Source organism: Engraulis encrasicolus, chromosome 1, assembly GCF_034702125.1.
Source record: "Engraulis encrasicolus isolate BLACKSEA-1 chromosome 1, IST_EnEncr_1.0, whole genome shotgun sequence".
Taxonomy (NCBI): domain Eukaryota; kingdom Metazoa; phylum Chordata; class Actinopteri; order Clupeiformes; family Engraulidae; genus Engraulis; species Engraulis encrasicolus.
In genome coordinates, this window is record NC_085857.1 from 46,911,708 (window position 1) to 46,925,793 (window position 14,086).

Genomic DNA, 14,086 nt, shown 5'->3' on the forward strand with positions numbered 1-14,086 from the left:
GATACAGTATGTTGTGCAAGTGAAATCTCTTTTTTAGTTTTTTTAAATATATATATATATATATATATATATATATATATATATATATATATATATATATATTACACTGTTTAGCTCGTAATGGGATCTTCAATGAAGATGAAGGATAAATACTTACATGTAATTGAGTGTTCTCTTCACTCCCCAATGTTCCAGACTTGTTGGGTGTGGACTGACTGAGGGCCTTGGTGGTATATTAGCATTTGCTCTGCAGTCCATAAAATCCCACCTAGGAGAGCTGGACCTGAGTAAGAATCCTCTGGGGGATTTGGGAAGAACAATGCCCTCTGACACGCTGAATCCAAACTCTAAGCTGGAGACGCTCAGGTTGGTATATAATTGGGACTTGGGAGCTTACTTTTCCTCTGAAGTCGGTGCTGATATTGCACTTAATTGTTTCATTTTGTTTATTGTGACATTCTGGTTGTCCTGCATTCTTTTTTAGGCTTGTGCAGTGTGGACTGTCTGAGAAGCAGTTGGATGTCTTAGCATCTGCTGTGCAGTCCTGTGTCTCCCTGACTGAGCTGGACTTAAGTGAAAATCGCTTGACTTCACCTGGGATTCAGCTTTTGAATGCAACTTTAGATCGATTAAAGCTGCAGAAACTGAGGTTGGTATTTCACATCCATGTTCATTGTTTGAAGTTACCTGCAGTTATTCTTCTTGTTTGCTTTCTGACAGAGATGTGTGATATAAATTAATCATTTTTGATAATTGTTTTGATATGACACAGTTGAGGTACAGTGTGTCAGCACTAGCAGCTATTTTATGTAATATTAAAAAGTGGTGTACAGTCAAAAAGATGAAAAATTAAGTTAATTTTCTCTGCACTCACCATCTGTATCTTATAGACTCATTGGCTGTGGACTTACTGAGGAGGCTGGTGGGATTTTAGCCTTTGCTCTGCAGTCAGTAAACTCCCACCTGAGGGAGCTGGACCTCAGTCAGAACACTCTGGGGGATTGTGGGAGAAAGCTGACCTTTGAAGCCCCGAATCCACACTGTAAGCTGGAGACACTCAGGTTGGTATTGTTCAGTTTACACTGATTGATATTGTCTTTTCTAATGATGGTTACCATTCATAATTTATGGACGTTTTATTTATGTTTTACATATTCAGTTGTATACTTATTGACTTATCGTAGTACACTTATTACTGTGTGAGGTTTTAGCCTCTGCTGTGATGTACATGGAGTCGCTGAAAGATCTTTGACCTGAGATGTGTTTTTTAAATCAACTATATCTTCTGAATGTTTTGATATGATACAATTAAGGTATTGTATGTTACCACTAGCAGCTGGTTGATGTAGTATTACAAAATGGTGTACTGTGTACAGTCATAATGATGAAAAATTGATCAAGTGAATTTTCTCTGCACTCACCTATTTTATAGACCCATTGCCTGTGGACTCACTAAGGAATCTGGTGGTATTTTAACCTTTGCTCTGCAGTCAGTACACTCCCAGCTAAGAGAGCTGGACTTGAGTAGGAACACGCTGGGAGATTGTGGGAGAAAGCTGTGCTCTGAACCACTGAATCTCCATTGTAATCTGGATACAGTTTACATGTTTATCTGGTTGATTCTGGTTCATAGTGTTTTTTCTCAATAGTGGTTTAAATTCATAAATTGTGGATTTAGTTCTGTCTCTCTTAATGGTTGTGAACCAAAATAGGAACTGTGTGAGATATTAGCCTCTGAGTGATTCTACGATTCGACTGCGCTTTTAAGTCCATGGATTTTATTTTCCAATTCCACTAACTATTAACTGCATCCAATGATGTTTTGGACATTAGCACACATTTATCTTTCATATAATACAGAAAGTGTAAGCTTAGACATGGCATTATTTCCCTCAGCAAGAATGAATATTTAATACTGGTTTTGGGCGTTTTCATGCCGTCCTTTTTTCCAAATGTCAGATTCAGTCTTCATATTAGCATGTAAAGAAACTTGTTTTGCCCAAGACGATTGCAAATGTTGATTCACAGTAATCATCACAAAATGACAAAACTGTCAGAAAGACCACTGTCCTTTCCATTATACATGAAATTTGCCATTTTGTGTGTCCACGAAAACTGTGTTAACCGTGTCACGGTCTGAAACCCCCTCCATAAATCAGTAATGGTTTGGTCTTGGGCCATACGAATAATATCACGTGATGTCATAACCTCTTTGGCAGGATATGGGAAGACTTTTTGGTAAATTTTGAGCTCCATCCTTCCATAATTTAATCCATTCTTTTTCATGTTCTCATAGCGGGAAAATTGCCTGTCAACTGTGTTATCAACATATTCATAAGAATCTGAATTAGAAATCACATGTAGAAAAACACAGATAAAGCATACAAATACATGAATTGATTAAGGTGTTGTGGTGGAACTTATGAGGTCCTCAGTTAGCACAACACCATAAAAATGGCTGAAATGTCAAGCCGTGTTACCATCAATGGTGTTACAATTAGCTATGACAGTTGAGGAGGAGTATGTTTTTGCCAATTTATCTCCATATTGACAGACATAAGGCATCCCTTATGTGTTGGGAAAATCCTATGAACAAACACTAGGGATTATCTCTGGAGAAGGAAGTCTTGTTATGTGTAAGGAGGTTGACTACATTCAAATCAGATGTTAAAGGGATTTATAATGAAAAATGTGTCACTCTGTATCACAGTGAATCATAAAATCCTACTTATGAAGCTTAACAATCACATGTTCTATATCAGTTGCACAGATTAATGACAACATTATTGCTAAGGGACATTCAAACGTATGTTGTTTCAACTTTATAGTATTTTTATATATGTTTGAAATGACATAGTATTTGTCCATAACAATGTTGACAAAATAATCAAGCAAATGTTCGCTTTCATTAGAGTATTTATCAAATGATGTAAGATTAAGCTTGGCAATTTGTTTGTTTGGAAACTTAAAGTATACACTATGTAAACATCTAGGTCATTTAGTTGAAAAGTTAGTTGACATTTTGCTTTTGCCAAAAGCGCAGGCAAATCGTAGAATCACTCCTCTACTGTGAAGTACATGGAGTCCCTGAAAGATCTTGACCTGAGATGTTTTGTTTAAATGATTCATATCTTCTTGTTTTGATATGATACAGTTGGGGTACAGCATGTTATCACTAGCAGCTATTTGATGTAGTATTATAAAGCAGAGTACAGTCAAAATTGTGAAAAATGAATGACATGAATGTCCTCTGCTCTGACCTATTTTATAGACTCATTGGCTGTGGACTTACTGAGGAAGCAGGTGGGATTTTAGCCTTTGCTCTGCAGTCAGTAAATTCCCAGCTGAGAGAGCTGGACTTGAGTATGAATACTCTTTGGAATTGTGGGGGAAAGCTGTTCTCTGAAGTACTGAATCCACACTGTAAACTGGAGACACTCAGGTTGGTATTAATTAGTCAATTCTGATAATTTGTCGATTTAGTTACGTTTCTATTTTTGAAGTAAAGTTTGTTGTATCTGTTCTGTTGTAGACTTATCGGTTGTGAACTAAAAGAGGAACAGTGTGAGGTTGTAGCCTCTGCTGTGAAGTACATGGAGTTCTTAAAAGATCTTGACCTGAGTGAAAACCACATGAGCAAAACTGGACTTCAGCTTCTGAATGCAGTATTAGTTCACCTCAATGTGTCGATATCAAGGTTGGTGCCAATAATAATAGTAATAGTGAATTTGCATAACACGAATAATACACAAATCATCAAATACAAGGCAGGAGAAAGCATGTTCAACAGTTGAATAGTTGTGCAGTGGAAGGCAATTCCATCACATTTTTACAATAGAATGTTGCCAAGGTCCACTGTGCACTGTTTCAGATTTCAGATCACAGTGAGTCCTGTTTAAGTTGATGAGAAGATTTTTGAAAAGGGGTGATAGTATGAGGAAGCTAATACGATACATACAGTATGATAATTAATTCTGTAATTTTGTGGTAGGGCATTAGTCTTGAGTAGGAGACTGAGAAGGCTGCTCCGCTGACATTTTTACGTAGAAGGTTTTTTTTTTTTTGATAAAATGTTTTTATTTTCCAAATAGCATATGATACAAGATATTACAGAAAGTCTGAGTTAAAGACAAAGAAAAAACAGTTAACAATATACACACATATTTCCTTCCCACCCCACCCACCCCCATGGCGACACCCCCCCCAACCCACCCTGGATCTCAGAATATAATACCAACAAAACATAGGTAAATAAAAAGACTTGAAAATATATTTCAACAACAGAAATCATTCTATTTATACATTATGGCTGATTGTCCTGTACTTTTTCTTTTACAAGAGAGTATGCTGCGTCCCATGCTTGAATTGTTTTTTTGCTGGCTCCATGCATTCGGGCCACTGATCTCTCCATCATGACAATGTCCAAAAAAGAGTTTGCCCATTGCCGCCATGGCAAGGTATGAGGTGGCTGCCATCTCAATGCCAGCATTTTCTTCGCTGCTGTAAGTCCAGCCCATAGTGTTCGCTTTTGTTGCAAAGAAAAGTCAAAGGTGGAGTCATCATTGAGCAGAAGTAAAGTGGGTGAACATGGGATATTGATCTCGAGCATATCGCTCAAGGTGGAAGAAATTAGTCTCCAAAATGCAGACACACTGGGGCATTCCCAGTACATATGCATAAATGATCCAACAGCATTCAGAGAACAAAGGTCACAATTAGGAGATGCAATAATTTTCATTGCATGTCGTCTCCTGGGGGTTAAATAAAACCTATGAATGAATTTATAGTGTATGAGTTGGTGGTCTGGGTTCTTGGAAGTATCATGTAGATTTTCCCATACTGTGTCCCAGCAGATATCTTCCTCTAATACAGGGGTGAGGTCCCTATCCCATACACTTTCCACTGGCAATGATAAACAGGGATCAGAAATAAATTTGTAAAGTTTAGAAACCAACCCACGTGTATGATTTTGGGGGGCAAGTAACTTCTTTAGTGGATGAGTTAACAAGGGAACACCCCAAGGAACGCCATATGCCTTCATGGCAGATCTCAGTTGTAAATAAAAGAAAAATGATGTCCCCGGGAGGTCATATTGAGCTCGTATATCACTAAAGGCACGCAAACCATCAACATTAAACAAATTGTTAAAAGTGTGAACTCCCTTATCCCTCCACAATGAAAAAGAAATGGGCTTTTTCCCAACAAGGAGGGAAAAATATTAAATATAAGGGAGTGATTATGCCACTTTAAGTCCACCTTAGTATGATTCATTACAGTATTGCAAGTCCTGAGAAGATAGGAAATTATAGGACCCAGGTGTGTTCTAGCTGCCTTAGGTGGTATGTTAGAGAATATCAGGTCTTGGAGCCTGTATGGTTGGGAGATATTTTCCTCGATTGATTTCCAAGAAACAGACACACTAGAATTTAACCATACATACAAAGGTCTAAGAACAAAAGACCAGAAATACATTTTGAAATTCGGTAGACCCAATCCTCCCTGCAGCTTATCTCTCTGAAGAGTTTTAAACTTCAGTCGGGGCCTCTTCCCATTCCATATGAATTTAGATATCAAAGACTGTAACTTATCCCAGTACCCTTTTGGGGGTGGAAGAGGGATCATTGAGGAGTAAAAATTGACACGGGGCAGAATATCCATTTTAACTATTGATACTCTGGCTTGGAGGGAGTTTGGAAGCTTTGACCAACGTTCTATATCCTTTACAATTTGGTTAAGTATGTTTTGAAAGTTATGAGATGCTATGTGAAAAATAGAAGGTGAAATATCTATTCCAAGGTATTTAAATTGACCAACCACAGGGATATTAGAAGGCAAAGGCGTCACTGATCTAATTGAATTTAGATGCATCAGTGATGATTTATTCCAATTTATTTTATATCCAGATAATGAACTAAATGTATCAAACATAGATAATATGTGTGGAAGAGAAGTGCCTGTGTCACCAACATAGAGAAGAATATCATCAGCAAATAGAGATATACGGTGTTCAGAATTATTGATAGAGATGGGAATAACAGATGGGTGTTGCCTGATTTTTTGAGCCAGTGGTTCAAGAGAGAGAGCGAAAAGTAAAGGAGAAAGGGGGCAACCCTGGCGGGTGCCCCTTGATATGGGAAACTGTGAAGAGAAAGTATTGTTAGTATAAACCATGGCAGAGGGGTTTGCGTACAAGACCTTGATCAATTTGATAAAGTTTGAACCTAATCCAAATTTGTCAAGAGTGACCCATAAATAATCTTTTTCTAATCTGTCAAACGCTTTCTCGGCATCGAGTGACAGGACTGAACATGGTAAATCGTTCTCATTAGCGGCATGGATGATGTGGAGTAGCCGGCGTACACTATCAGATGCTAATCTGCCCTTGATGAATCCAGTCTGATCATTATGTATTAACTTTGTCAAAAAACCCTCAAGCCGTGAGGCAAGAACCTTGGCATATAATTTCACATCTCCATTTAAAAGAGATAAGGGTCTGTAGTTACCGCATTCAGACGGGTCCTTGTTTGGTTTAAGAAGTAATGTGATTATTGCACTGTTGATACTTGAATTAAAAGCCCCTTTGTCAATAGCAGTATTGATCATGTTTAACAACGGTGGTCCAATTAAGTCCCAAAAAACCAAGTACACCTCTGGAGGGATACCGTCCCAGCCTGGGGATTTGCCCTTTTTCATACTGGAAAGGGCCTCTTTCAACTCTTCCAATGTGATTGGACGTATAAGTTTTTCAAATACAACAGAATGCTTTATTGTCATCATATACAGTAAAATAACATTTGAAGCTTACCTTCAAGGTGCACGAGAAGCTAGGTGGCACATTCTTGTGCATGACCTTTCTGGGACATTCTAAGCGTTTACATGAGACACTTACTGTAAGTCCGATTTAACTCACTTTAAATCTGATTAAAACTTAATTCCACTCTAGAATTATCATGTAAACACTTACCGAACAGGATTTAAGTTTATTCTGATTTAAATTTAAAGTGTACCTCCGGGATTTTGGACACCAGACCTCATTTCCGAGTCGGCCAGGGTGTAAACAATGTGTCCAGAACATTTTTCACATTCCATGCAGTCCTTGTGAATTCTCATATCCATGTTGCTAAGCTAGCGCAAGTGAACAGCAATTGGTAGCCTGCCCCTAAAAATAGTCTTATCCCGTTTAAACAACATTCAAAACAAAACCGTTATTATGCCATACTGCAAGTGTAAATGTTTGTCTTAGTAGAATGAAGTTTGAAATTAAACCAACCTTGCACTGTGTGGATTTTGCCATGTTGAGAGACTATTTTCTCGGGGTCGGCGGAATTTTACTTTGCTCTCTTCAGTTGTGATGTAGCCCACCCACCCACTTCAGGGAGCCGCAAGAGACATTGCAAATCAAGGCTAGTTCTACAACTGCTTTCGGATCGAATAGTGGATTAAAACCCAACGACATTGCACCATGGTACATCAGTGTGAATATACCAACTGCAATAATAAAGCCCACAGATGGGTATCGGCAAGTTTCCATTGGTTTCCAGTGAAGGATGTTGAAAGAACCAAACTCTGGCTCCTGGCTGCAGGGCTACATCAACACACCGATGGAGACGCTCTGTAGGCTACCCCGGTGCTTTGCAGTGACCATTTAGGCCGGAAGGTGACCCTCGAAAAGTGCTTCAGAAACCGAACTTCGCTCCACAGCCTCCGAACAAACAGACATTCAGTTCATAAAAAAGAAAGACTTATATAGAGGATTTAAAACCTCTGTTCGGAATAGTCCGCACTGCAAGGCTATTCAAATTCGCAACGTGTAATGACGAACTACTGTCTCCGAGGCGTATGTAGATATTCGGCCGGCGTAATAATACTTTTCGCCTCGAGAGGTGCCACGGTTGAAGCGTCATCAGAAGGAACGAATCAGCTAACTGCTATGTCAGCTGAGATGAGGAGTAAACGGAAGTAGCAGCTACCGAAGGAGCTGGTCGATCATCTAGTACCGAGGAAGACGAAATCTCGACCGAAAATGTACAAAAACAAAAGACATCTTCGAAACGCAAGTTGTGTTACATGCATATATCTTCGGTCAAGCATGAAGAAACACAGAATTTCACCAATATACGGTGGAATACATATCGAAATTTTCGGCAGCGGCTAGAATTGAAGGGTGAGTGCAGAGACGTAGCAACATTTTAAGCAATGTATTGAGTTGGAGTTTGACGAAATTCCCGAGGATGCGGCTCTCCATCCCACATGCTACTTGAGGTTTATTGACAAGCGGGAAATTGAACGAGTCACACGGCGTGTCTTGCGAGAGGCAGAGAGGGGAGATGGCCAACAAGACCCCCGAACTAGCCAGGCTACCTCCGCTTTATCGGCTGTGACCACCACTCCGACCAGGAAACTGCGATCCAGATCAAGCTTGGCCATCACGAGCTCTGGCCCCGTTCATTCTGCTGTCTGCATGATTTGCAAGAAAGACAGCAAATTTATCGTCGCGAGTGGCAGACGTCAAAGAGAACGAAAACACAGACTTTAACCGCAGGTAAGATTACTCTCACCCCCACCACACAGTCTATGCGAATGCATCCCATCCCCCAAATCACACACACACACACACACACACACACACACACACACACACAGATGTTAGTAGAAGTTGACTGACTATCTAGCCCACACTGCTGCACAATCATTGTTTTTTTTGTCTAATTCTAATATGAATGCACGTGTGAATTGGCATAATGTGTTATGTGTGTGTGGGTGTGAAATTACATTCCAATAGCCTGCAAAACATCCCCATGCCTATAGTACCCCCAGTGTTTTAGGTTTTAGATGTTTAAATGAATCACACTTTGTCTTAAATAGGATAGGGTATGTTTATATGGATGTCAAAGCATGCCTGATGTTGATATGACTCTGAATATCTGTTCAGAAATGTGGCTCCTCAGCCTGATGGCCTGTCTGGTTAAGACACTGCTTCTGCCATCCCATCCCCCGTGCCATTCCCCTACCCCCCACTGCCCCCCTCTCTCACTTGTACACTTGGGATTTTTCCGCTTCTGTCCCTGGGCAGCCTCAGTGACCAGGCTCAAGAGGTGTGTCCTGGCTGTGCTGTACATCTGTGTGCTTAACCCCTTAGCACAGCACCTATGTTATAACCTTACTGTCACCAAAATTTTAATATGTATGTCTTAATCTGTTACTCTGCACTGTCATAGCAATGTTGTTATGATGTAGTTTTCCGCAAATAGTGAATAAGCCCGCTGGCAACCCCATCTGCACTGCAGTAAGAGGCTACGGAATGCTTTTTTGGGGGGTGCAACACCCATCGCCATTTTTTTTTTTTTTACAATACCACTCCACCAGGAAAAATGTCTAATTGTTTGCCTGTCTATTTATTCATTCTTTTTTCTTTTCTTTTGTACAAGGCAAGTTGCAGGAAGCAGCTGAAGTAAAGGAAGCCAAGAGCATCCTCATTCACATCAAGGACAGAGACTGTGTGGCTCTGGAGGTGCAGTACCACAGAAGTTGCTACAGAGAGTACACAAGGTTTTTGAGTGAGTCTGTCAGAGCAGAGAAAGAACAGTAAGTCAATTTTAATTTTATATAGAAACACAGTACAATGTGTGTCATATGATTGAGACAGTTTGTTCTCACAACATGGATCTCACAAAGAAAGCTCTCACAACACACATCTTCTTCTATATTTTTGTAAGGATTGGGCCAACATTTGATCTGAGCTACAAGTTATTCTGCGAGAGGGTAATCCGCTAAAGGCTACTGATCAACCAAGAGGTGCTGAGGATGAGCCAACATTTTTCGGCTCAGCCCTTTCCGAGATATGAGCTATTCTAATGGGGGCAGCATTTGTTTACATTGTTTACAACATAGGCCTACTCCAAATATTTAAAGGGTGTCGCTGTTTGCTAGTTGTCGGCTGATGTTGTATAACCTTTTGGATGTTTTTGGGAATAAATAAAAATGTTTTTTGAAATGTAAACAAAGCGCTGCCCTCATTACAATGACCAGAATCTCGGAAAAGGCTGAAGAAGAAGAAAAAAAGATCTCTAGTACTGACACGTCCAGGGTAGTGTGAGCATTACAACTGCATGTTGAAATTGACTGAAATTATTCTCTAACACTCTGCTTGTCATCTGCACATACTGTACTTGTAATATTTTGAAATAAGGAGGATGGCAGTATTCTTGATAGTGTGATGTTCGTTACAGTATGTGCTTCCCTTGGGAATACTTGGTATTATATCTGTTGCATAGCAAGTAAACTCCACCAATATTATTTATTCACTCCGAGTTAATGTGTGAGGGTGGCTATTGCATATCAGCGACTACATGAAGCCCCACTATGCTTGTACTGATATGCCTCTTTTTTTGTTGATTTGTGTTTACAGACAGGATATATTGAAGAAGAGGCTCAGTCGTGATTTTCCTCAGCTAGTGTTCCACACCCCCGCCAAACGCAACACATCTGAACTGGTTTTTGCTGAGAACTTGTCGACGAATGCAGTCTTGGACTTGTTACCATCAGGTGCGGAGACGACTCAGTCCAGCGAAATGAGCCAGACAGACAGCGACACAGAAAGGAGGAAGTCAAAGCAACCAACCACAGCAGAGGAGACACGGACACTTTACACAGCAGCTTTGCTTTTGAAGAGGCTGCTTAGTCACAGTCCTGGCATGTCATTCCCATGGCCCCCAACTGCAGTAAACTTCAATCTCACTGAAGTCATTTGCTGTGGCATGCGCAAAAGATGTGTACCTGGATGCTTTCACACAGTTCATGAAAATGCCGGTTCATGTGTATGCCACTTGTTTTGATTTTTTTATTTGTTGTATAGTTATTAGTGAATACATGAATACCTGAATGGTCCTTATCATTAGATTATTTCCATGATGTATTAATGTGAATATGAAAAGGTAACCTTATCATCCACTTGCATAATAGTTGTTGGTGCTATAAACAAAGCACTGTTACAATCACTTAGAGGGTTATCTATAGCCTACTTATTGTAATTGTTTCCATTAATTGCTCAAAACCACAGTATGAAATGTCAATTGCAAAATTGTGCCTTGTGCTGTAAATAAAGCACTGTTTATGATTTATTTAGAACTTATCCCAATCCAGAGATATATGCATGAGTATTATTTTTGATAATTGTTATTATATGTGAACATGAAAAGGTAACCTTATCATCCACTTGCACAATAGTTGTTGGTGCTATAAACAAAGCACTGTTTGGAGTTACAATCACTTAGAGGGTTATCAATAGTCTGGGTTATCTATAGCCTACTTATTGCAATTGTTTCCATTAATTGCTCAAATCCACAGTATGAAATGTCAATAGCATAATTATGCTTTGTTCAGTAAATAAAGCATTATTTATTATTTATTTAGAATTTGTCCCAATCCAGAAATGTTGGCACGAGTATTATTTTTGATAATTGTTATTATATACCCTCTTCAAAAGGGTATTTTGGGAGATTCTTATAGGTAGGTCAGACAGACGGCTTGTCATTATTTTCAGTTTTTCAAACGGCTTGCCACTTTTTCGCCGTAAATCGGCTACGTGATTGGTTTAAAACGGTCACATGGTGTCCAGTGACGTAAAAATCGTCATTCCCTACAGAGGGTAAGATTTCTTACTAAAATGTCACCGTTTAAGTATACGTGCACGATTACATGAAGCGGACATTTCACGGTAAGTTGAACATAGCTTTGGTCGCTTCATCATCTAAGGGACCTGCTGTTCGGAAGCTGTGGAGCGAGGTTGAACGAAAAGGGCTGTCACCCTACGGCCTAATTTCAGTCCTGACGACTTCACAAAGTCCTTCTCGAAGTCTAATACCTACACGGAAAACTCTAAAAGTGTCCGCGGTGCCAACCGCAATCCCAGATCTACATTTTGTGGCACGCACCAACAGTCTCAGAAAAAGAGGTTTGTTGCTATGCTTTCTGCTTCTATGATGGTAGCCCAGTGGTATAATGGCTTCGCCTACGTTAGCCAAAACTTGGGCTAGAAGTTACCCTTTTGGATTGGCATGTTGTAATGCTTTACTTTTGTTTTGTGTAATTGCTGTGACAAATGGCATTAGACATGACTTGCCGTATTCCTATGGATTCATAAGTTACGCAACGCTATGTGATCTGGCTTGACATTGTGGAATATGTCACTCGTAACTCTAGTTGTTATTACATGGAATGTTTTTTGAGACGAGATGGAATGGAAGGATGAAAGGGATTTAGAAGAGATGGGTGCACTGTTCTGTTCGCCAACATCTAATGCTCTGTAGACACACGGGTCATCTAGTAACAACTAAACATTGTCATGGCATATTCAATGTTACGAAAGGTTGACAAAGTTGGACAGAAAGCATTATTCTTGGTGTTTGCGAGCGAGGTCAGGGAGAGGGGAATAACGTTCACTTTTGCAAACTTTTTGGATTTGCATGTTGTAATGCTTTACTGTTATTTTGTGTAATTGCTATAACAAATGGCATTAGAAATGATTTGCCGTATGGACTCATACGTTACCCAACGCTATGTGATCTGGCTTGACATTGTGAAATATGTCACTCGTAGCTCTAGTTATTATTACATGGAATGTTTTTTGAGACGAGATGGAATGGGAGGATGAAAGGGAGAAGAGTGTGCGTTCTGTTCGCCAACATGCTGTGTAGACACACGGGTCATCTAGTAACAACCAAACATTGTTATGGCATATGTTTCAATGTTACGAAAGGTTGACAAAGTCGGACAGAAAGCATTACTCTTGATGTTTGCGAGCGAGGTCAGGGAGAGGGGAAAACCGCTCAGTTTTACAAACTTCAAAGATGTTGGAGTTCGCTCTATGGAAAAGTTATGGATGTGTCAAACGAAGCTAGGATTTGTACTAGGAATATCACTCCGCGGCTGTCAAGCTTTCAAATCAGGGAACACAAATTGCTGATGGTGATCAAACATGATTGCAATGTTGGTTTAATTTCAAACTTCATTCTATCAAGACAAGTATTTACACTTGCAGTCTGGCATAATAATGGGGTTGTTTTGAATGTTGTTGCAACTGGATAAGACTATTTTTGGGGGCAGGCTACCAATTGCCGTTCACTTGCGCTAGCTTAGCAACATGGACATGAGAATTCACAAGGACTGCATGGAATGTGAAAAAAACGTTCTGGACACATTGTTTACACCCTGGCTGACTCGGAAATGAGGTCTGGTGTCCAAAATCCCGGAGATACACTTTAAGTCCGATTAAAGTGGGTGGTTTATTCCTCTTTTAAATCCGATTAAACACGTTCCTCTGTCATGTAACCTTTTATTCAGAATTACAATAAGTCCAGTCGTTCCATGCATGCTCGTTGGCCACACGATGGCGCCAAGAGCCCGTGCTCTTTGCTAGTGAGAAAAAAATGGCGGCACTTCCTGTTGATTTTCACATGATTTAAAGTCCTAAGCGACTATAAATGTTGTGGCTTCCATATATTGATGTAAAAGTGCCCCACGAAGTAATGAAGCACAACAAAGTTACTCCACATCACCCTTTGACCACTCGTTTTTCTGAGCTAGGTGGGTAAGCTAACTAGCATTTTGAAAGAACCAGAGATGGGATGTCCCTATAGCTTTCAGTCCGACTGAAGGCATTCATTTTCGGGCAGAAGGTTAGCAGAAGGTTAGCACCTGTCCTGGTAGTCATCGAGGCAGACGGTTCATATGCAAAATAGGGAGGCGTAGGACTCGGAGGGTCACATGCAGCCTCAAAATGAATGGCAGTGAATGAGAAGACAGCGTACTGAAGGATAAAACTCACTGTTTTGAAGTTGTAATCGTCGAGGGAACCTTCACTCAAAGTTTACAGCCTGCCTCGTAAATTTAGGGAAACGACTATAAAGTGGGACAAACATAGGCTACGTAGCCTACATCCAGACGACCATGAGCACTTGTAGAATCCACAGTCAGACAGCTGTCAAAACGCTGCCGGAGAAGTTCTATTACGAGAGGTTCCACTCGCCACTCTTCCGGGTGGTACTGCACTAGGGGCGCCAACGGAGGACTGCAGACTACATTCAGA

General features: G+C 40.2%; 1 protein-coding gene and 1 long non-coding RNA gene across 2 annotated transcripts in view; both read left to right on the plus strand.

Annotated features, from left to right (window-relative positions):
• Positions 1-500: 500 nt before the first annotated feature.
• LOC134453276 (stonustoxin subunit alpha-like) overlaps positions 501-14,086 on the plus strand; it is a 116,192-nt gene continuing 102,606 nt past the window's right edge. Inside the window, exons 1-4 of the mRNA XM_063204190.1 lie at positions 501-649; positions 891-1,061; positions 3,272-3,442; positions 3,533-3,697. Of these exons, the coding sequence (XP_063060260.1) occupies positions 3,366-3,442; positions 3,533-3,697 (242 nt within the window). The 5' untranslated portion in view covers positions 501-649; positions 891-1,061; positions 3,272-3,365. The remainder of the gene's footprint in view (positions 650-890; positions 1,062-3,271; positions 3,443-3,532; positions 3,698-14,086) is intronic.
• LOC134453487 (uncharacterized) lies at positions 7,649-10,882 on the plus strand. The gene is made up of 3 exons (XR_010035624.1): positions 7,649-9,585; positions 9,717-9,795; positions 10,409-10,882. It is a non-coding gene; the product is annotated as an uncharacterized LOC134453487 (long non-coding RNA).